Source organism: Panulirus ornatus, chromosome 20 (genome assembly GCF_036320965.1).
Source record: "Panulirus ornatus isolate Po-2019 chromosome 20, ASM3632096v1, whole genome shotgun sequence".
Lineage (NCBI taxonomy): Eukaryota > Metazoa > Arthropoda > Malacostraca > Decapoda > Palinuridae > Panulirus > Panulirus ornatus.
The window spans coordinates 54,976,970-55,001,770 of record NC_092243.1 but is presented as its reverse complement, the minus strand read 5'-3'; the positions used below and the strand labels follow the sequence as shown (position 1 = coordinate 55,001,770).

Genomic DNA, 24,801 nt, shown 5'->3' with positions numbered 1-24,801 from the left:
ACACCACACATTGTCCTCAAACATCTCATTTCCAGCACATCCATCCTCCTGCGCACAACTCTATCCATAGCCCACGCCTCGCAACCATACAACATTGTTGGAACCACTATTCCTTCAAACATACCCATATATATATATATATATATATATATATATATATATATATATATATATATATTCACAAACACACACACACTCAAGTTTCACAAGAGTAGAAAAAAACCCACGAATATGCAATAGATGAGTAACCCACTTGGAGAATGCGCATCACATGTCTGGCTGTGCGGGTCATGGTGAGATCGCCTTTGATGGTGGTCAAGGGTGGGTCAGAGCTGGGTCACGCGCAGCGGCAGGCAAGACTAGGTCACACCTGGTGGTGGACAAAGTTTGGTTCACGCCAAGCCGCCTTGTCAAGGCTGAGTCACCTATGACGTTGGGCAAGACCGAATAACCTCTGGCAAGGGGTCAAGGCTGGGTCGCACCTGCTAGGAGAGAAAGGATCAGACGAATGAATAACCTTTCCACGGTAGCACTGATTAGGAATACCTCCCTCAGCGGAATGAGAAGCACCTTGGAGATGTCAGGGAATCGCCACCGTCTCGTACAATAGCCAGAAACTGAGGGAAAAATGACAGAAGTTGCTTACCCAGTTGAGCTACACGTAAGTACGAGTTGGAGTTAATGCTACTCTCTTGTAGGGCAGGAGGCCCACCCTCAGCTATGAATTAAGAAAATGGAAAAAAGACGAACAATATTGTCGGTACGTATCTTATCCTACCAAAATGAGATGGTAATAATCCGGATCTGTTCAACGCTCTGGGTTCAGCCGGCAAAAGCTGGCAACTGGGACGGATGAGGGAAGGGTTACAAGGGCGAGTGAGCTCCAGTGGTGTGCTGGACCACGCCAGGAGAGGTTACCTACAGAATTGCCCCCGTGAGTACGCATGTGCTTGTGTTTGTGTCTAGTTATATACATATTCTGGTTGCAAAGACCTTGAAGCCTTATTGTCATCTCGCCCAGTTATTCAGTGTATTCGGGAGGTGTTTTCAGGTGTCTCTTCCCTTTATATCTTTCATTGGATTTTTCATAGTATTCCAAGCCGTGTTTGTCTGACTCGTGTGCCCTTTGCTATAAATACAGCTCAGCCCAAACGGAAAGAGAATCCGCATTCCTGCGGGAGCTTATTTAGAGGAAATTGTTGGAATCATACGTTAAGGTTTTGAAACTGCTTCACTGTAATAGATCTCTGGCCGCTGGTCAACATGATGATGCAATGTAACACAAACTGGGAGGAGAAAGTGTCTTGTAACACAGTGACGACTGAAATTAAGCCCGAATACAAACCAATGGTCACCAGGGCAAGACCGTAGCGACCGCTTCTCGATCCAACTCGTATCTATGGCCCTTTCTACATGTCAGAGATGGGCCCAAGTCATGGGTCTCGCTATAAGGCTAGACTTCTCGGTGGGTGATGTGATAAAGACTTTATCTGAAGGGAAATATTTTTCCCGTTAGCAACCGGAGAAAAGATAACTATTCATCACTTTATGTGTTGTAAGCATACTGGGAGTATGTTACTCTCACACAGTTATATTGCTGGCCTTATCCTCGAAAGGGAAACGATTACGGTGAAAGAAAACGATACGAGAATGCGTGTCTACGAAAGAATACCCATTTAAGGAAGTACCCAACACGTATATACGGATCTTTTAGACACATGCTGGATGAGCGACTTTGGAAGTAGTGGTGTTGCCTCAGGCGGTAGCCATATCCATCGTGGTGCTAACTCTCCTAATCGTGTCTGAAGGACGGAAGACTAGGGTTTTCCCGCTCCTGGCCTTACAGAATGGCTGCCGGTGCCCGCATCGTCCTTGAACTCCATCACTGGTTGTTCGCTGCTCATGCTCTGTTGTTTACCGGTCGCGAAGGTCCGGGTATACGTAACGTAAGGTTCCGGATGTTTTGCTCCCTTTACTACTGGGTGCAGATGCAAAGTGTGTTGCTTATGGACAATGCGGCGTTTGCTCGTGAACACATGGAAGCGATGCCTCCATATATGGCTAGTGCTGTGCCTTCGGATGCGATGGGAGTTGCATGAACTTGCAGTATCGCTAATAGGGCATGAGCACCGCGTAGATACCGGGAAGACGGATCTTCCGATTCGTCTTGGATGAGGTTCTTGTGTCTCTGGATTCCTCGGGAGCAGATTGTGTGCGAGAGTCAAGGTGTCATTCGTACTGACAGGAAGAGGTACGGCAAACATATTTTTACAGGGACTCTCGATCTCATGATGATATTTTGTGATCTTCTTGCCTTGGGAACACAATGAGGGAGTTGTGACTTTCAACACGCAAGTCTGATGTACTAGTCAGAGGTGGTTATTTAAGGTTGACAGTTTTACCGAGGATTCGTAGTTATGAGAGTTCATAGGTATAGCAATCTGTGAGAATGTACTGGTGCAGTAGTGTGCTAGGATGTAGAGGTATACAGAGGTGCAGTCAAGTGTACTAAGCTGTAAATATGAGTGTATTGAAAAGTTGCCTTGAGTGCAGTGAGGTGTAATCAACCATGGCTGAGGCCGTCCTCGACCGTGGCCGAGGATGTTGTCGACGATATACAGAGGTGTAGCTAAGAGTATACTACACTGTAGTTAACAGGATATTGTGGTGTAACGACATTACACCTATATGTTGCTGACATATCCCAATGGTTTGTCTGTACGGTGTGCTGTAGTGTAGCTGCCAGTATCCGTAGGTGATTACTACTTGTATGTTAAAGGAAGAGAGTTTTAAACTCGGTGTTGCCCTGCCCCTTATTCTTGTATGTATGTAATATGTCTTTACTCTTGCATGCACTCGCAACTCAGCCTAAGCAAGATACCCATTATCGACCAGCTCATAGGGTAGGATGAACAACAGGGTTGGGTGTAGGCGGAACTGACTGCCACTCTTAGCATTCGAATCCCTGAGGGTCCGACCCTGGGGTTTGCCCATGCTGACTCATGGTCAGTAACGCTGCCACTACCCTAGAATGTAGCTGAGGGCGTGCAAAGGTAATGCATGTTATAGTGTTGTGAGCTATGGCCAAGCGTAGTCGACAGTGTACTTGGGTATAGTTGTAAGTAAGGTTGGTTGACAATGACGATGTCCTGAAGTTCAGCCGAACATGTGTTGAGGTGTGGTCTTTAGCGTCCATAGGCAATGCCGAGAATATACTATGGTGTACCTGAATGTGTTTCCGACAGTGCCTGAAGTGTAATGAGGTGTGGTTGACTGTAAAATACGATGTATCCGACAAAATGTTTTGGCGTAGCCGGCGGTCCACTAAAGTATATTGGACAATGTAGTCAAGTGTGTCCGATAGCTTACTTAGTTGCAATCGCCAGCTTACCCAGGTCTAGCTCAGATGTAGTAGATAATGTAGTCATATGTAGCTGGCGTTGCAGTAAGGTATATCCAAAGGTGTTAAGCGTTATACAGTAGAATAGTATAGGATGTGAGGTCGATGGAGCGTAGTCATACTCAAAGGTGTAGAGTGTAGGGTATAAAGGGAGAGGAATAGGATGTGAGACAGGGTGGAACGTAGTCAGGTGTAGCCAAAAGTGAAGAGTGTCCGGTACAAGAGACGAGGAATTACAAGAGACGAGGAATGGGATGTGAGGTAGGGCGTCGGAGACATCAATACCATAAAGTAACGATCCAGGTGCCTGACCATCATCTGGTCTTCATGCTCAGCTGATGTAGTGTATATGCGAATGGCAGTGCTGCTACTTCCGGTACTGCTACTGGCATCTCTGCATCAAGTTCATCTCCTCCTACAACAACAACGACAAAAACGACAACAACAGGTGTTACCGCTGCTATTACTATTAGCACTATCCCAACTACTCTCACCCGTTACTCCTTTACTGCCGCCACTACTACTAGAAAAATAGCAATTACTACTATTGCGACTGTTGGTACTACTACTAATATAGTATAGGAAACTCTTGTAAGTTTACAAGGATGCGTTCGAGAACATCTCGATAATCTTCGGATTCGTTAACTATCCATTTCAGCTCCTGGAGGAAAAGTTTGGTGTCGGTCAGAATTGACCTTAATTATTGCGAAACAATTTTTTCATTATCTTACAGATATGATTTCCTTTTTGCACTTACTGGTAATCTCACACAGGAGAGCAGTGCTGTGCGTAAAACAGAAAATCAGGCTTGGTCACTAAACCATGACATTATCTGGCTGCTTAGTAGCAGTATCACCTGTCGAGTCTCAGATGCCCTGAGAGTTCACCACATTGTTTTACGAGCTTCCAAGTTTTGGTGCGGAGGTTAAGAAAGGTAGGCTTTCATTTGTATCTTCCACAGCTGAACTGGAATTTGCCAGGACACCAGCAAGTCCGGTAGGAGGTTTTATTTCGACATCGAGTCGTTAATGGCAGAGATTGTGGCTGGCGAGAGGATCACGAACTGCTGTATAGGAGGAAGAAAATGTTGCTCTTCTGCTGTCCTTCTGCCCTGAGTTTTTTCGGCAGTTGGCTGACCGGTTAAGGTTAGGTTCATGGCCACCACCCAAAAGAAATCTTTAACACCTCTTTTAGGTACTGAAGATCATTCCAAGACCACATGTGCTCTCCCTATGTACTGTACATGGTCCTTCGGCTTCTCGGCAGATTTGTGTAGCCTTGGAAGGGACTGGCGCTTCCCTCAACATGTGCAGTGTTGTTGTGTGCGACGCATAAGACCCGTTGGATACAAGAGTCGATTCCCTACACCACCTACATGATGTTATGCATCTCTATCTTGTTTACTTAGGGTGGTGCACCAGAAGCTTCATTGGCTCGTCTTTTCACCGCGAGAGGACACAGTACACCGACACTCCAGCAGAACATGTGGGTTATCAAGAGCAAATTACGCACCTCAGCTATATTCCCCAGCCGAATGTAAACACTGTTTAAACTGGGGCAACGAGTGAGAGTGACCGGGCGACCCCTTGCACTGACCGGCGCGCCGCCTGAGAAATTTGAATGAGCGCTCACTAACCTTGGAGGCTTTACGTTATCTTCAGAAAAAAAAAAAAGAAAATGCAAACGAAAATCAATATAGTCACCTTACGAATCGTATGCTAATGAGATCTATGTGTATTATCATTATTCCCTCATTTTCCTTAATCATCGATATTTCCACTACAACTAACGCTGCTACCATGAAAACTCATGGTCATTATTCCGGTATTATTGGGACTAATAAAGCCACAGTTAATGGCTCGTCGTGCCACTTTCACCGCCAACACCACTGCTACTAATGCTGCTATCATTTCTAATGTTGCTACTACTAGCAAAATTGTTACTACTAGTAATCTGCTGCTATTAACAATGCTGCTACTACTACTAATGCTGCTGCTACTACTAATGCTGATACTGCTGCTGATGATTCATCTGCTCCTATTACTGATGGTTATGCTATTACTACTAATAATTCTGCTGCTACTTCTAATGATTTTTCCTGTTACTACTACTAATGCTGCTGATGCTACTACTAATGCTGCTACTACTAATAATGATTCTTATTCTGCTACTAACCGTCTTCTTCATTGACAAAACGCTTCTAGGGCTATAAGGGTTTAAGTACAAAATCATCTTTTTGAACTGCCAATTTCAATGTTGCTACTACTACTATAATTCTGCTATTAATACTACTAATCCTGATTAGTGATTATGCTGTTACTACTAATGCTGTTACTGTTACTAATGCTGCTACTGATGCTAGTACAGTTACTACTAATGCTTCTACATCCGCTACTAATGCTGCTACTATAACTAACGATGCTTCTACTACTAATGCTGCTGCTACTATTAATGATTCTGCCACTAATCCTAATATTGCTGCTACTACTAATGCTAGTGATACTACTGATGATTTTACTGCTAATATCACTAATGCTGATACCACTACTAATGTTTCTGCTGCTACTACTAATGATGATACTACTACTAATGCTACTGCCATTACCTTTAATGAGGATACTGTTATTCATGCTTCTGCTGGTACTAATGCTGCTACTTCTACTAATGATCCTGCTGCTAATACTAATGATCCTCCTGCTACTAATAATGCTCCTGCTGCTGCTACTAATGCTCCTGCTGCTGCTACTAATGATCCTCCTATTACTAATGACCCTACTGCCCTTACTAATGACCATGCTGCCCTAACTAATGATCCTGCTGCGACTTCTAATTATCCTGCTGCCACTACTAATGATCCTGCTGCCACTACTAATGACCCTGCTGCCCTTGCTAATGATCCTGCTGCCACTACTAATGACTCTGCTGCCACTACTAATGATCCTGCTGTGCCACTACTAATGATCCTGCTGCCACTACTGATGATCCTGCTACCACTACTAATGCTTAAGATTTCTTGTACGTAGTTTGCAGCAGCATCACAATCACAGGGACCAAAGGTTTGTGTTGTCAGCAGACCACATGATACACACCTACGTACCTTTTTTTCTTTTTCTTAAATTCGGACACGTATAAAACATTACCCCTGTGACATTCTGGATGAATGAGACCTTAAGCACCAAGCACATAGTGACTATTGTTGCTTTACAGACACCCGTACGTAACTTTTGCAGCACACAATGTTAGGGAGTCTGCTTTGCCATTCACACCCCCAAGTGCGTTGTAAGGGTAGTACCTTCACACGGCTGTATATAGCCCATGGCAGCATGTTGGTGTGAGAGGCGATATTACATTGCTGAATGCTGGTGACATTCTCCGGTCCCTGTATTCACCAGAGGCACATCTCCTGCGCGCGGGAATTGGAATACAGACTAAACTGTTGTTCACCTCTAACTAGTGCGGGAGTTAGTACAGTGGTGTGTTCACCTCTTAGTAGTGTTCACCTCTTTCTCATCACCGATTTTTTTCTCTTTCTTTTACGGAACTTTGCCTTTCAAACATATTTCTTTTTCTTGGAAATACTCTCACGTGACCCCAAACAGGTGAAGCTGTACGGAAACAGTTATTAGGAAAATGACAATCTGTTCTGGTGTTTTATCAGTGGTGTTCTTTAGCCTAGATGTTTAGTGTCGCAATTCTCTTAATAAGAGCAAAAACACAATTTGAATGATCTTCAAAGCGGTGCAGATCGACAAGGGATTAAACATGTGAATCCATCGGAAACAGCTTTTGGTAGAACCTTCGTCAAATACACGTATATCGAAATACATACACCATCTTTCATCAGATAGAAAAGAAAAAAAATGACTCTTTCTCATGCTCTCCGGTCATCTTACGTTCTCGGTCTGTTGGTGTACAAAAGACGATCCCTCAACCCTATTGCAAAAATAACGCATTTCCCTGCATCATTTACATAAAGATATAAGAATGAAAGGTAATGAAAGGTAATTGTACACACTCACTGTCACTCGCATCGTCAACCAATCTGAGCTTGAAACTTTCAGTTGTTTTCGCACTAACTACCAAATTAGACAGCTTCTTCCACTCATCGACAACTCTGTTTCCATGGAGATGCATTTCTGTGTCTCTTTCACGTCTGAATTTTGTGTTTGAAGCCATTATTGCGAGTTCTCCCGAATGTGGGCACATGGGAGTAACATACTAATATTTCCTTGATTGAATCCCCTCAAACATGTGTATACTTTGATCACATCACCCTTTACTCTTCCTCTTTGTAGTGGACGTTAATCTCATTTCCTTGGTCTCTTCTCGTGGGAAAGATTTTTAATGCCACACACCATTTTTGTCATCCTCCCCTCCATGATTTCTCGAGAGTTTATATCTATCCTGTGATACGGTGCCCAGACCTTCAGTGCATAATCATGATGAGGTCTCACTAGAGAGTATCACATTAGTCTATAGTATCATACTGCTTTCATTTTCCATAAGTCTTTGATTGCGTTTCAAACCAAACTTTTTCTCCCTCTCTCTTGTCTTATGGGTACTCACGAAAATTAGATATGTATAATACCGTATCTCATTTAGACTCATATTTAACTTCCCGCTCTTAATTCTCTCCAGCAGTAAGGCGCAGCAGAAGTAGAAGATGAGGTCATGGTCGTGGCTGCTGGTGGTGGTGGCTCTGCTGGGGACACCACAAGACAGCTTGCCTCATGAAGAGATAGTGGAGCTGCCTGTCGCTAGAGTCATCCGCCAGATTCGGTTCCCCGGTCAACGTAAGTACCCTTGGTGCTGTGAATGTAACACATTTTTGAGCCTTATGGAAGGATTGGTTGTCCTGTTATTAGCTACAGGAAACCCTTACAGTTTAGGCTAAGTTATGCTCCACATCATCACATGCTAGTCAGTCTGGTGTGTGGTACACACTCAACAAAATGACCCACAGAACATTTTGTCACATGAAACGATCGTTAAAAGTTTGATCATATTTCGTCAGATTAACTTAGAACACAAGTGATTGTATGGTGAGGATGGTAATTCTACCAGTCACTTGACTAGGAATAATAAAGGTAAAAGACTTACCCAGTACCTGTACTCATTAGGGAGATATATCATTATGACTGTCAGTTTCATCGGCTGCATCAGTGACATATGACATGATATAGGTATCAGTCATTAGTCATTTGCTTTATGAGTCTTCACAAGTGACAAACTGTATCAGTAACTGAGGGTCAAAGCATAAAAGCATTGTTACCAGTAGCAGTCTTACGTCTGTGTAAGCGTAGATTTAGGATGCTATTGTGAGAACTGTCAGGCTTAAAGACTCTTCTAGTGTAAAACGGACGAATATTTTTACATGAACGGATAATCTGAGTGGCCGTTATTAGCAACATAGAACATGGGAGGAGCAGCATATCTTGGCCACGGACGGTGGCATTCGTTTCTTGGTTTACAATTCTGACCTTTACATTCGAGTGAGGGTCAGAGGTTGAAGGTGAAAAGAACCAGCTTCTTAGAATGATTTCTCTTTAATATCTCATCTTGATGCTGGCTGAAGGAGGTTCAGTTTCATGCCTATTGTGTAAAGGACACTGATGCTTTGCCGCAAGACAATGATCTTTGCTCGAAGGACTGTGAGATGTTGCATGGACAGTGAGCTATTATGTGAGGGGCATTGGTGCTCTGAGTAAAGGACACGAAAGTTTTTTTTTGTACTGATCATGTTCGTGAAATACTGTGATATGTTTCGTGTAGGACGCACGTTACCTTTCGTTCTGCATCACTCGGGCAATTCAGTGGCTTGACATTTCTTGCCTCAACTAGTATGTACCAATCCAGACAGTTAAATACATTTCTTTGGATATCTTTTTCCCAACATCTGGCATATTGTGCTCCTCGATGACACCAGTTTGCACGTTCATCTCGGGACTATTACAATATCACTGACGACTTGACTGTTCTTTAGGACCTTGGAAATTCTCCTTCAGTGCCCATTATAATTTTTTTCTCTAGTCATTGAGATCTAGTTTCATCCAGTTCTTTGAACAAATTAGCACCATCGCTCTCAACACTGACGATTTTATTGCAACTTCTGTCCATTTGGACGACGTTTTAGAAGGTTACTCGTTCTCTAAAGATCTGTCTATTATCAGCTCCTGTCATTCATCCCCCTCGCCCACCAGGACCTCACCTGACCATAACGTCATCCTCATCCACCAGGACCTCACCTGACCATAGCTTGTCATCCTCATCCACCAGGACCTCACCTGACCATAACTTGTCATCCTCATCCACCAGGACCTCACCTGACCATAGCTTGTCATCCTCATCCACCAGGACCTCACCTGACCATAGCTTGTCATCCTCATCCACCAGGACCTCACCTGACCATAGCTTGTCATCCTCATCCACCAGGACCTCACCTTCGCCCATCAGACCATCAGAGCCTAGCCTGACTATGGCTCATCATTCTCGTCCACCAGGACTACCAGAAGGCCGCTTCCTGTTGTGGGGTGTGAGAGAACACCATGGTCTTCCAAAATATTCACTTCTCATTGACACCGTTTCGAGCAAATATTCATTAATTCATTTCAATAATCTTTAAAAGTCTGCCATCAAAGACAGAATCCCACTGCTATACGTCTTGTTGAAAGTCTTGTTTAGTTTGCTCATTTCTGGGAGCTTTATTCTCTTGTGGGAGACTGAAGATCAACATTCCTAAGTTCCTTTTTATCTTAAAAGCGTCACAGTAATGAACAGATGAAATCCTACTGCAATATCTGAGGAGCTTTGTCCAACCTTCAGTAGAAAATGTGTCAGCTTCTGATCCTCATCGATATCTGAAGGTGTCTTCAACTCGGTGGGCGGATGAGTGATTAGGTTAGTTGAACGGGTTAATATTAGGTTTGCCAACCACAAGGGTCAATAAGGTCGCCAACGTCAATGTATAACCACTAGTCGAAGAAAGCTTGAACATCCTCTTCAGATGTTCAAGATAATTCTAGAACCATATGTGCTTCCACTGCAAATATGGCCGTTGCTATAAGGGTTGTATGGTCAATTTACTGGGTTTAACGGCCAGCGACCTTATGACGAAGGTCATTAAGCCAGCAACCCCCTCTGCCGTGAAGTTCTCTTGTTTGAAATGTCTAAAAAAGTGAAAACTTATTGAATTGAAACAGGGTTTTTGATTAGAGAGACAAAATGGATATAGGAGGCAAAGCTGGGTCTATTGTTGCGTAAAGCGGACGCAAAACTAGCATTGCTTCAGTGAATGATGTTTTCCCGTCGGCTGCCGGGGTACTTCGCAGGCACTCGATCTGCCTTTGACTGGCAGCAGCTGGCTGGCTGTTAAGGCTGAGAGTAATAACATGAGTTCACCTGTTAAGTGAAAGAGAATTCATGCAGCAAGACGTCTTCCATAATCATCAATTTCCTTAATGTCATGTTTGGTATTGATGACTTTCCTGTTTGTCAGCCTTCACATATCGGGTTCCTGAAGAGCTGTTGGAGCGCTGAGGAGCAAGCTCTCTCCTTGGTGCACTGCTAGTCTCTTAGGTAGTGAAGCGGTGGTGAGATCAATGCAATTCGTGCTATGAGAGTCACAATTTTCATCACCTTGCTTCCCCTGAGTGAGCTGGGGTTCTGGGCCATGTTGCCATTCATAATTAGGTTACTAATCTTGGTGTTCTAAAGATAGATGGTCAGATTTATCTTCGTGTTTGCATGATAGGCAATGATAGAAAACGTATTGAAGAATCATATTGAACATGATCGTGAGCTGTGATAAAGATAGTGGTGAGTGATAACAAACATGATGGATGATAGTGAAGATGTCACTGAGTGATGGTGAGTGTCGAACATGGCGAGCAATGCGTATATAAAGTGTTTGATCTGGCCATTTTTGACATTCTTTAAGGGTCAAATGTCTAGAATTTTTTTCACTGTAGTCTTTACCTGTCCATATTTCAGCTACGGTTAATGAAATTTGACACAAAGATATTCTATCAATATCACACATAATATCGATGATATATCTGCCATTTTCCATCTTTTATAGAGGGAAAAGGTTATCAAAAATGATGATCTTTTTGCCACTAATTCATCTCATATGTTTTGGACAGTCACATGTTTACCAAATGGCGTCCTAGCTTCGTCTCTTCGATGTATATCAACTGACTTGTATTTCTCTCTTGTGTCTCCCCTGATGATGTGACTATTACACGAAAGTGCACTTGGGAACTTATCGTGTTTCATTATCCCCGTGGACTCAGGAATATCTTGATCACGCGCAACATTGTGATCCCTTCCAAGATATATATATATATATATATATATATATATATATATATATATATATATATATATATATATATATATATATATATCTTTTTTTCTTTTAAACTATCCGCCATTTCCCTCATTAGCGAGGTAGCGTTAAGAACGGAGGACTGGGCCTTTGTGGAATATCCTCACCTGGCCCCATATACCCTAGCCTGAGCCAGGTACCCATCTTATCGACCAACCCCTGGTAGTGGAGGAATAGCTGGGTTGACTGTGGACCGACTGCGGCAATCAGGATTCGAACCTATGCACTCGATTCTGGGCGGCCTTTGAGTGCGTCACAGTTAAGAACCCCAACCGCTACACGTGGTTAAGACATGGTGCCCTCTCCAGTTAGGACTTAGGTCCTGAACGGCTGTATGCTTGTGCCAACCTACGACAGTTGAATCTCAGTCACTCCTTCGGCACTGCAACCTTGTTCCAAGGTCGTCACCAAATTGGATCAAACACCTAATACGAACAGTGTGTGACTACCACCCTCCATGGAGCTTTCTATTTCATCACCACTTTTGCTACTTCATCGCCACCTCTGCTATTTCATCACCACTTCTACTTTATCACCACTTCTGCTACTTCATCACCACCTTTGCTTCTTCATCGCCACTTCTGCCACTTAATCACCATCTCTTTCATCAACACTTAGCTACTTCATCACCATTTCTACTAGCTTTCCAGAAAGTTTCTTGTAAGAAAGATGTAACAGATAAGGATAAGTCTAAAAGTTAAGTGTTGCCCCATTCTCCCAACGTAGCTAATGTAAGACATGTTCTAAAAACAGTATTTGTAATGTTGCTTTCCAGTACAATAACACCATCAGCAAGACCTTAATAAATAATAGACTAAATCATGCAACAATTGGGAGTGTTTAAGCCATCAAATGCAAGGCATGAAAATATATTTATGTAGGCCCGACTGGTAAGACTGTAACGGAGAGTTGTTACTGGCATCGATATTCGGTACAGAGGGATGACCACAAAAATGCGATCGCTGAACATTGTCATTAAAAGGACCACCTCATAGATCTTGAAAAATCCCGTTATTTCATACCACTCTGTTTATTATGCTTCACGTATCGTCATTGAATCTGTCTTAATTACTAAAACCAAGAGCTTTGATTTGTCTCCAGGCATTTCTAAAGCCCATCCTAGCCTTAACCAAATCATTATGAGAGAATTGACAAAGCACGAAAACATGGAAAAAGTTGTTCATGACACACCCAGCTACCCAGGTTAAGCCCCGCCACCTGACTCTCCTTAACCACTTTCCCTTACAAGGGTTACGACCAGACACAGGAGACAGTGCTTGGCATAGAAAGATTGTTGGACGTTGGGAACCAAGCGTGATGTTGGGATTCAAATAACTTTGTAAAGTATCGACACCTGACGAGACGCATTGTCTCCACGAAACATGTCGTGTCACATGTATAGAAAAATTGCATATTGAATATAATTGTATAGGAGTGATAAGTGAGAGAAGAACTTCTAAGCCCTTGCTCTCACCCTTATTGATAGTCTTTTTCGTCGAGCTGGAGATGTTTGTATTCTTTCCACTCTATCCTCAGGCAAGCATCGTCATGAAGGTCCTCACATTCACTACACTCATAACACGACAGCAGCAACACTAGACATGCAGCATTACATTACTCATTTGTAACAATGGCACACACAAAGCGCAATCACTCTCTTAACCCCAGACTGACACGAATCCAGCTCACAACCATCCAATCACCTTGAATGGCCAATTACTCCCACTGAACGATACGCCAGCCATTCTAAGAGCATCGTACGACACACACACATCAATCAATCCTACATCAGTAACATCAACACGAAAGTCACACATACACTAACTCAGAACACTAACTGACACCAGATTAGGACAAGAATAAGAATCCTTTAACTTCCTATACAAAATTAATCTGCTCCACTTTTAACTATGCTTCACCTGCCTCTCAAAAGCAAATATAACAACGCTGCAGATCACACACACACTCAAAAATAAAAAAGATAGTGAAATCAGAATAATCTCTGGCTGCCTAGCACACGAACACTTAACACCTTCACAAGGAAACAAAGATCTTCCCAGTATAGTCTCACTTCAACATGTTCGGCACTCAATCTTATGCAACAGCGCTTGAGCCCTCCCACTCTAACCACTAACTAGCTAACGACCCAAAGAAGACATGAAAAGTATACCCAAACTTCACACTTCAGTAACTTCTACTCAAAGATCTTCTAAACTCCCAGCAAACAGAATAATGGCAAAACACATAAATGCTGAAACAACCTGGCAAGTACTAAGAAGAAATCCTCTCAACTCAGTCTTAAACCCCAACCCACCGAACACAACCCACCGAACACAACCCACCGAACACAACCCACCGAACAAACATCCATCAGAATCCATACATCCCAGACACTCAACATATCCCAAGACCCTTCATGCCCATGATATTGCTACCATAAATAAGACACCTAACACTTACTACTCAATTGCCCAGCACTTCCTGCACATAGACGCACCACGCCACTACACTTTACGATCTATGCTCCCGACCAGTGGACATGAGTACTTCCTGAGTGCTGCAGGAACTTCATAAGGATAGAAGGGATTGGGGCAGGATGTTAAGGTATATATATATATATATATATATATATATATATATATATATATATATATATATATATATATATATATTATACTTAGTCGCTGTCTCCCGCGTTAGCAAGGTAGCGCAAGGAAACATAAGAAACAATGGCCCAACTCACCCACGTACACATGTATATACATAAACGCCTGCAGGCACATCTACATACTTATACATTTCAACGTATACATACATATACATACACAGATATATACATATATACACATGCACATATTCATACTTGCTGCCTTCTTCCATTCTCGACGCCATACCCGCCACACATGAAACAGCACACACCCCCGCGCGAAGTAGCCCAAGGAAAAGACAACAAAGGCCACATTCGTTCACACTCGTCTCTAGCTCTCATGTGTAATACACCGAGACCACAGCTCCCTTTCCACGTCCACATCGGACGAAAAGTTACCTTACGCGGGACTTCATCAACAAGAGCGAACGGTAGAGTACAGTTTTCGCTCCATGGGAGGCCATCATTTTCCTAGTATTGCGTGGTTTGCAGTCACGGAGCTGCCGGAGTCCTATACGAAGGATACCAGAATTATATGATAATACCAAAGATGATGATGATAATGATAATGATAATAATGATATGAATTGTAATGATAATGATAATAATGATATGATTTGTAATGATAATGATAATGTATATAGCACTGATTTATCATTCACTGGGAAGAGATGCAAACTTTGACAAAAAGGGACGAAAAAATGGAAACATGTTTATGTAGAGAAGAATATTGGTTGGATGGCTTTGGTTCGACTCACATGAGATGTTGAGAAATGGTTTCCCTCCGGTAAGGTAAATCTGTGCCTGAAGCCCATCCGTCTTGCTTGATCTAATTCTTCTATTCTAATATCTTTGAAAATCAATTAAAAGCCGGTGTTACCCAGAGTGACATATGGGTAAGAGGCTGCAACGAGAACTGAAAAGCAGGGGCTAGGAATTTTATTCATCTCAAAGGCCAGGAATTTATTCATTTCAAGCAGTTTCGACATCGTCTTCAAGAGACGTTGCCGCAACGAGATAAGGATATATTCCTTGCTCTTGCATTCCGCTTTCGTTGAAAAAGAGATCGATCGGTGACGAAAGAAATTCATGCTTTAACTTTCAGTCTTGTTAGATATAACATACCTGAATTATACATCGCATCCTGTACTTGGATGATAGGCGGACTCAGGTTTTGAATCGGCGTGTATGAGATACGACTGGTAATACACGCAAGCGAGACGATGTGTTCTAACGCACTCGAATTACGATCGTAAAGCCATCTATGGCCATCCTGCATAAAGAGCCAAAGAACATGCAACATGCAGAATGCACGAGCAAAGTACGACGACGACCCACTAATATGTTATGTGCTTCGCTAGATCGAGGACACAGCGTTTTGTTGAAGCACCCACTGAACCTTACCACTCGTCGTCCACATTCATCAGCATCATCATAAAAGTTGTCAGTTGTTGTTTTTTTTCGACCACTGCCGATGAGCGTATACATAAAGGAATGAAGGGAGAAGTAAAAACGCGGAATAAACATGGCATAGGGAAAAAATGTTTTGCTTATCTTTGAATATGGTATTATCATAATCATTTCAAAATGCAAACTAGGTTAAAAGATGAATAGTAGAATACACTTAGAATATTTCACAGAATATCTTGATAGCACAAAGTACCTAGAAGTTCCCTAAGTTCTGAAGGAAATTCACTCTTCATGGCGTCTCTTTCAGTCCTGAATCATTTTCTTTGGTTGTTATTTCTGACTAAGGTTAGTTAACGCGTGACAACAAAATCTTACAAGACTGGTAAAAAGAATAAAAAAGCCACAAATATGTTTAAAATTTCGTCGAAATAACTGATGAAGACTTGAAAGCAGCATATGTATCTAGAGAATAAATCCAGTTGCAATAGGAGCAATAACAGAAAACGCTCTTTAACTAGGGGGAACTAAAGCAACTCAAGTTGATTTTATTTTATACAATAGTATGGCGGTGTCATTGCAATTCATCCTAGGTTTAAATTGTTTAATGATAAGTGATATGCATCCTAATACCTTATGTTTTGTTACTATACTTTTGCCTTGGTCCTTCTATATAGGGGTAGGGGAGTGCAAGGAGTGTTCACCCTCCTCGAAGGCTCAAGCTTGGGTGTCTAAATGTGTGTGGATGTAGCCAAGATGAGAAAAGAGGAGAGATGGGTAGTGAGGAAAGAGACGTGGAAGTTTTGGCTCAGAGTGAAACAAAGCTAAAGGTTTTGAATGGTTTGGATATGTCTTAGGAGTAAAGAGCTAAGGAAGGAGTAGCACTACTCTTGAGGCAGGAGTTATGAATGTGTTATATAGAGTAAAGAAGTAGCTGAAAGTTGAAGGCGAGAGATGGATGATTATTAGTGCTTATGTACCTGGCCATGAGAAGAAAGGTCATGAGAGGCAAGTGTTTGGGAGCTGCTGAGTGACTGTGTTAGCAGTTTTGATGTACAAGACCAGGTATTAGTGTTGATGAATTGAATGTGAAGGTAAATAATGTGGCAGTTGAGGATATGACTGAGGCGCATGGAGTATTCAATGTTATGAATGGAAATGGTGAACAGTTTGTGGAGCTGTGCGCTGAAAAAAGGCTAGAGATTGGGAATACCTTGTTTAAGAGTCAGTATGTCAGTACGAAAGATAGTCAGTGGGCATTATTGATTATATATTGATTGATAGGCGTGTAAAAGAGAGATTGATGGAATGCTATACAACTATCCTGTGGAGACTAGGGTGAAAATTTGTAGTTTTTTAAAAAAGAGGAAACAGTGTCGGGGAAAAGAGTGGTGAAAGTAAGTGAGCTATGAAAAGAGACTTGTGTAAAGTGAAATCAGGAGATATTGAGTGCAGAATGGCAAAAGGTGAGAGTAAATGAAGCAAGTGCAGTGGGTGAGGAATGAAAAGTATTTGAGGAAGCAGTGGTGTCATGTGCACTAGATGAGTATGGCATGTGAAAGGAGGGAAGTAGGCAGATTAGAAAGGGCAGTGAACTGTGGAATGAAGAAATTAAGTAGCAAGTGAAAGAGAAAAGAGAGGCGTTTGGACTGTACATATAGGGACGGAGTGCAAATGACTGGGAGATGTATAAGAGAAAGTGGCAGAAGGTCAATAGGAAGGTGCAGGGGTTAAAAAAGAGAGCAAATGCGATTTAGGGTGAGCGTGTATCAGTAATCTTTAGGGAGACTAAGATGTTTTGGAAAGAACTAAATAATGTGCGGAAGACAAGAGAACAAATATGAACATTGATGAAGGGGGTAAAAGGGGAAGAAATAACAGGTAGTGATGAAGTGTGGAGATGATGGAGTGAGCATTTTGAAGGACTGTTAAATATCTGTTTATTGAGTGGCAGATATAGGGTGTTTTGGTCGGGGTTGTATGCGAAGTGAGAGAGTCATGGAGAGCGGTCTGGTACGTAAGGGAAATGCGGCAAAGCAGCTGAAGTCGATGGTATTGCAGTTGAATTTATTAAGACACGGGGTGACTGTGTTGTTGTTTGGTTGGTAAGGATTGGTGTGGATCATGGTGAAGTGCCTGAGGACTGGTGGAATATATGTATTGTGCCATTGCATAAGGGCAAGGAGAATAAAGGTGAGTGTTCAAATTGCAGAGGTATAAGTTTGTTTAGCATGTCTGGTAAGCTGTATGTGAGAGAATCGATAAAGAAAGACGACGAACCCGTGAACAGAGCATCAAATTGAGAAGGAGCAGAAGTGGTAGAGGGTATGTGGATCAATTGTTTGCATTAAAGAATGTGTGTGAGAAATACTTAAGAAAAACAGATGGATTTGTATTTGGCATTTATGGATTTGGAGAAGGGATATGATCGGGTTGATAGAGATGCTGTATGGAAAGTCTTAAGAATATGCAGTGTAGGAGAAATGCTGCTAAAAGCAGTGAAAAGTTTTCATCAAGGGTGTAAGGCCTGTGTACAAATAGATTGTCGTGTAAGAGTAGGAATAGAGTAGAGTGAATGGTTCAAGTGAAAGTTGGTCTGCGGCAAGAATGTGTGTTATCACCACGGTTGTTAAACATGTTTATAGACATGGTGGTGGGAGAGATAAATGCGAGATTTCTTGGAGAGGGGACGAGTATGCTGTCTGTTGGGGGTGAGAGGGCTTGAGAAGTGAATCAGTTGTTGTTTGCCGATGATACAGCTCTGGTGGTTCATTTGAGTGAGAAACTGCAGAGATTGGTGACTGAATTTGGAAAAGTGTGTGAAAGGAGAAACTTGAGAGTAAATGTGAATAAGAGCAAGACAGTTAGGTTCAGCAGGATTGAGGGACAAGTTAATTGTGATGTAAGTTTGAATGGAATAACTGGAGGAAGTGAAGTGTTTTAGATATCTAGGAGTAGACTTGGCAGCGAATGAAGCTATGGCAGCGGGAGAGCCATAGGGGAGGGAAGGTGGCGAAGGTTTTGGGAGGGATGAAGAATGTGTGTGGAAAGAGCGTACGTTATCTCGGAGAGCAAAAAGGGGCATGTTTGAAGGAATAGTAGTTCCAACAATATTACATGGTTGCAAGGCATGGACTATAGATAGGGTTGTACGGAGGAGGGTGGATGTGTTGGAAATGTAATGTTTGAGGACAATATGTGGTGTGAGATGGTTTGATCGAGTAAGTAATGAAAGGGTAAGAGAGATGTGTAGAAATAAAAAGAGTGTGGTTGTGAGAGCAGGAGAGAGTGTGTTAAAATGGGTAGAACATACGGAGAGAATGAGTGAGAAAAGGTTGATAAAGAGGTTATATTTGTCAGAAGTGGTGGGAACAAGGAGAAGCGGGAGACCAAACGAGGTGGTATAATGGAGTAAAAAAGGTTTTGAATGACCGAGGTTTGAATATGCAGGAGGGTGAAAAGCATGCATGGGATAGAGTGAATTAGGAAGATATGATGTACTAGGGTCGACATTTTGTTAATGGACTGAACCAGGGCGTGTGAAGTGTCAGGGGTAAACTAGGGAAAAATATGTGGGGTCTGGATGTGGATAGGGAGCTGTGGTTTCGGCGCATTACTCATGACCGCTAGAGACTATGAACGAATGTGGCCTTTCTTCGTCTGTACCTCGCTTGTCTGTGGGTATGGACTGTAGATGTGAGCAAATGATACCGTTCTTCGTCTTTTTATTCATGGCGCTACTTTGCTACACGGGAATCAGGGAACAAATATGACATATATATTTGTTTAGTTACCTGTTGATGTCGTATGAGGAGAGATTTTTATTCTTGTGGGACCCCATCTCGAATCTTCTTTGTCAACATAAAACTTCTCATACTTCTGTATGCAATCTGCATCTACTATTTCCTCCCTCACTGTATTCCATTCATTCACTGCTCTCATGCTACGATTATAGTTCTTTACGTCTTTTCTAGCAAGTTTGTATTTTGATTTCATGTAACGTCCTCCGGCTGCTCTGTCCCAGAGTCTTTCAAGGAGCTGTTCACTGTCATCCAGCTGATTTCAAGACTGAAAAGATTACAGTCATGTCACCTCTCATCTGTCCCATGGTGGGCAGATAAAAGGCCTCTAGCCTTTCCCTGTAACTCTTCTCTGTGCGTGTGTGTGTGTGTGTGTGTGTGGTGGTTACTATGTTTTGTGATTATAATCTCGTGTGTTGTGGGGAGAGTTTTACACTGGTGTTGCCCTGTTTCTTAGCCTTACATATACGTACCGCGTCTTTACTCTTTACAAGCTCACCCCCAGCTTAAGCACACCAACTATCCCTAATGGAAGGAGGAACACCTGAGTCGGGTGTAGGATGGCTGTCACGTCGAGGGTTCGAACCGATGGACGGGGAAGTGGGGGGGTTTTGACCCTGGGCTGGCCACGTGCTGACTCATGACGTGTGTGTGTGTGTGTGTGTGTGTGTGTGTGTGTGTGTGTGTGTGTTCCATAAGTGGTAAGTGGAGTAAGTGGCTGAGACGTAGGCGTAAGTTGCACTCTAGTAGAAAAACTAGTCTCGTAGACCTTGAGCTTCTCACCAGTGTGAGCCCCGGGGCTACATCTACTTACCTTAGTAGTCATTATAGCTACTGGCAGGCAGACGTGTTCTGATTATCATCTGGCTACTTCTGTTTCTCTACCTCTGTTCAACTCCTCACCCTCACCCCATTTTCCTTTCTGTCACTTATTCCCCTCCCCCGCGCGACCCCTCGCAATCCATCTTCTCTCTCTCTCTCTCTCTCTCTCTCTCTCTCTCTCTCTCTCTCTCTCTCTCTCTCTCTCTCTTTCTTTCTTCCTCTCTCCCACGCTCTCTTACCCCTCACTTCGTCGACATGCTTGAGGTAAAGCACCATCCAGTATGTAGGAAAGAGGCCATTTTCTGCCCTGCACGGATGCATCTCAATGTCGGCAAATATTTCGAACCAAACCCCGACGCTCACCTGTGCATGACAAGGGTAGATAACTAAGGACCTCAGTGACGGCGTGGATCGAGGTCATCATCTCCAGTTATAGTCTCCAAAGAAGCTAATCCGAATAGAGACAGAGACAGCAAAAAAAAAAAAAAAAGGGAGGTCCTCCCTCCCCTCCAGTCCTTCAGAAAAAGAAGTCGATAGGGAAATAGCTGAGGAGGAGCACCATGCAGTGTAGAGAATGTACACAGACAAGGAAGGTTTTATAGGAAAATTAGAAAAGAGGAAAGACCTGTTTGTGTGAACCACACTGGATAATCTGCAGAGGAGGCTCAAATCTAAAAGGAATCAAGAAAGTGAATTTACTTACATAACGCATAAAACATCTACATCTTTCATCCTCGAAGATCATTGTTTGCTGGCGAAGAGAAACATCATTATATTATCTTATTAGCTTACCATCATTTGGCCAACACGTGTTTCAAAAGATGTTGAGAGGCATTGCCCTGAACAACGTCTGTCGGTATTCCAATGTTGTCCAACTCCAGCAGCTGTAAGAAGTCTACGTCCTATTCAGCGTCATCTTACGTCCTCCCCAACATCATCCTACATCCTAACCCAGCATCCTCCTACATCCTTCCCAGCATCCTCCTACATCCTCCTCAGCATCCTCCTACATCCTCCCCAGCATCCTCCTACATCGTCCCCAGTTTTCTCAGCGTTTGTATCACCTTTTCTCAACTTCAGACCGTTATTCACTCGTTCTTGTCTACCTCTGTCCGACGTGAGTCACTTATTGTGAAATGTGGAGTCGAGATGATCTAGTATTCTGAAAACTTCGATCAGCTCTCCTGGGAGTCTGTGTCTCTCTACATAGAATAATCCTGATCTTTGTCCCTCTTTTCGTAAAGTCTATTGTTCTATGGGACGAACGAGTCTTTTTCTTGCTTTTCTGTCTTTCGTTCTTGTTTTCCTTGGTCTTTGATAAAGTGTGATGACCAGAAGTGAAAACAGCGTCTATCATAGCTGGGGCCCCTGACCCGGGCGATAATAAAAATGACGTATTGTCTTTCGTCTTATACTTATCTTTGCTTTACGAACCTGATATTCTTTTTTTTTTTTTTTGTATGCAGCGAGGCGTTGCTTTGCGTGTTATAGGTCAGTACGAACAACAACAACAACAACAAAAAAATGATTACTCAAAAGGACATTTTCTTCTACATCTGATAATGACTTACGGAAAACTTTGCCTCGTAATTTTCATCGCCAAAATGCATGACTTCGTATCCTTTTACAATGACGTTCCATCACCGGGCTTCTGACCGCTGCACCAGTCGGCTCACGTGACTATGAATGCCTCATCTTCCTTCGTTTGCTTGAACTTTATTTCCTAATTTCGTGTCATCGAAACGTGTTGGGATTCTAAGGGCGAGTCCATATCACTGGTATAAGTATAATCAAACATGGATGTAAAGATTGAGTCTTGTGGCACCTCACTTCATCACACTGAGTCAATCTGATGCTTACCCGTTTAATACCACTCACTGTCTTCTACCCACCTATTCAATACCACTCACTTTTCTACCCACCCGTTCAATACCACTCACCTTTCTTCCTTCCCACTTACTACCACTCATTGTTTTCTACCCACCTATTCAATACCACTCACTTTTCTACCCACCCATTCAGTACCACTCACTTTTCCACCTTCCCACTTACTATCACTCATTGTTTTCTACCTATCCATTTGATACCACTCACTGTTTTCTACCTGTTTACCATTCTGCTATCTACACACTAGTTAGATATCCTATACCATGAGCTTTGCCTGACAATGTTTTACGTGATTTTCTGCTTAGAAATAAAAATCCTCTGAGGAAGTCGAAAACGTTCTGTTACTCTGGGGTCGTGGATGTATGTCAGGTTTATCTTACTGTGGTGATCTCATAATGCCATTTCCACTACGTATATCCGATTAAAGAATTCTAGCAAACACAATCTTTTGCCACGGAAACCATGTTGAAAATTAAAGTCCTTAATTCATGTTCTGAAAGGATTACCGATTTTCCTCCTAATTGTTGTAAAGACAAAAACTTTGTACCTAAAACCGGACATAGAATAACAGAATGATGAACTGAGCTACATTTTCTTTCTTTTTTTCTTTTCTTGTGTGTCACAACTGGCGTATTCTGAAACCTTCAGTCCCCCGGGAATTTCCGTTCTTGTACCTGTTTGCTGAGGACTCTTGTGAAGGGAAATGCTATTTACCAGATTAACTTCTCTCAGTTTTGTTAGAGAAAGATCATCCAGACCAACTAACTTGTTAGAATTAAATTTTCGCGTGCAGTGAGAAGAGGATGTGTGAGTATGTTAATACCTCGTAGCTCTGAATGTTAATGCACCTTATTTCAAATCTTGTTCTTGGAAATACCTTGTGTGATTAAGGCACTGAAGAACAATTTTCGAAATGATCTCCTTTACTGTTGCTTGTTAAGAGTGCCATTTTTTTGCCAGATAACAAGACTATAGTATTTTCATTCTTATTGCTCCTTCGGTATTTGAAGAACCAGTTCTCGTATCTGTATATATATATATATATATATATATATATATATATATATATATATATATATATATATATATATATATATATATATATATATACACATATATATATATATATATATATATATATATATATATATATATATATATATATATATATATACATATATATATATATATATATATATATATATATATATATATATATATATATATATATATATACCAGTAAATATAAAAAATGTAAGGAACAAGGGACGCGCAGTAATAGACACTGTGAAGTGGAGGAGAGAGAGAGAGAGAGAGAGAGAGAGAGAGAGAGAGAGAGAGAGAGAGAGAGAGAGAGAGAGAGAGAGAGAGATAACGTGCCGCCGTACGGGTGATGATTATACTGGATATGAGGACGAGGTAAAAGCGTGCGGTTTCCATGAACGCCACTTTAAACACTGTCATCCGCTTCACATTAAACCCGTTCGAGATGGTCACTTCCACTGGCCGCCCTATGTTGTGGACTTATCTGCCGTTGCTGCACATACTAGGGAGGGCCACGGGTCAGTCCCAAATGAGAGTCGTATATTCTCTGCTCAAGACGCTTATGCTACTTCCATACTCACAACGTACCAGAACAACTGGGACTTCCCCCAGGGCTGCCGGTCGTGTGGACCCAGCTTGTGTTTGTGTACGTGAAACATTTACGACTAAAGTATCGAAGGAGATCAATGGCTTTCTCATCTAGAATCCATGATTGCTGCTTTGATTGTCAGGGCGTTGGGAGAGTTCCCTAACATACTGATGCTTTTGTGTTAGTTTCCACCGCTGGTGTAGTAGTAGTAGGAGATGCGGAACTGGATCTTGTGTGGTGCGATGATGCTACATAACCCTTCGTACTTTCACTTGTAAATCATTCCCTCGACCATTCAGGTGTTCGTATCACCAGTAAACATGGAAATCCCACGTAAGATAAGGTGTTTAGAGGACGATCTGTCACAACGCTGACCATCTGGTGAATCCTTGCACGAATTTCCTGTGTCATGGTCATCTGGGATTCCCCACGAGACTTCCTCGGAACGATCGTTGTTGGTTAACTACATCCTGTAACCTGATGGTTATCAGCTGTCTGTCGCTGGACCTTTGCCTTCTTTATGACCCATAAAAAGAGAAATGGTGCCACAAACTGAGGGCATACACTTGTTCATCCCTGGTGCCTTTGTCATCAGATATTCTCGGAGTTCCTAAGATTGTGAACCCATGACACGTCAGGGTCACCTGACTGAGAATTCAAAGGCACTGACAGTGACCACCTCATATTAGTTAAGTTTCACCCCGCGGACGTACCACTTTCACTTACACGGAACATTTGCGATTAATGACCTTTTTGAGCAAGAGCCACACATTACAGTGGATCACAGGCAAGGCCTTTGTCCTTTTTATGTAAACGAGA

At 42.3% G+C, this 24,801-nt stretch overlaps 1 protein-coding gene across 3 annotated transcripts in view; it reads left to right on the top strand.

The window, feature by feature from the left end:
* The first annotated feature begins 857 nt into the window (after positions 1 to 857).
* LOC139756013 (salivary peroxidase/catechol oxidase-like) overlaps positions 858 to 24,801 on the top strand; it is a 51,947-nt gene continuing 28,003 nt past the window's right edge. For 2 of the 3 annotated variants that reach the window (XM_071674949.1, XM_071674947.1), the window contains exons 1-2: positions 858 to 934; positions 8,039 to 8,193. In XM_071674949.1, coding sequence (XP_071531050.1) covers positions 8,064 to 8,193 — 130 coding nt within the window. In that variant the 5' untranslated portion in view covers positions 858 to 934; positions 8,039 to 8,063. The remainder of the gene's footprint in view (positions 935 to 8,038; positions 8,194 to 24,801) is intronic. The other variant, XM_071674948.1, reaches the window with a different exon arrangement.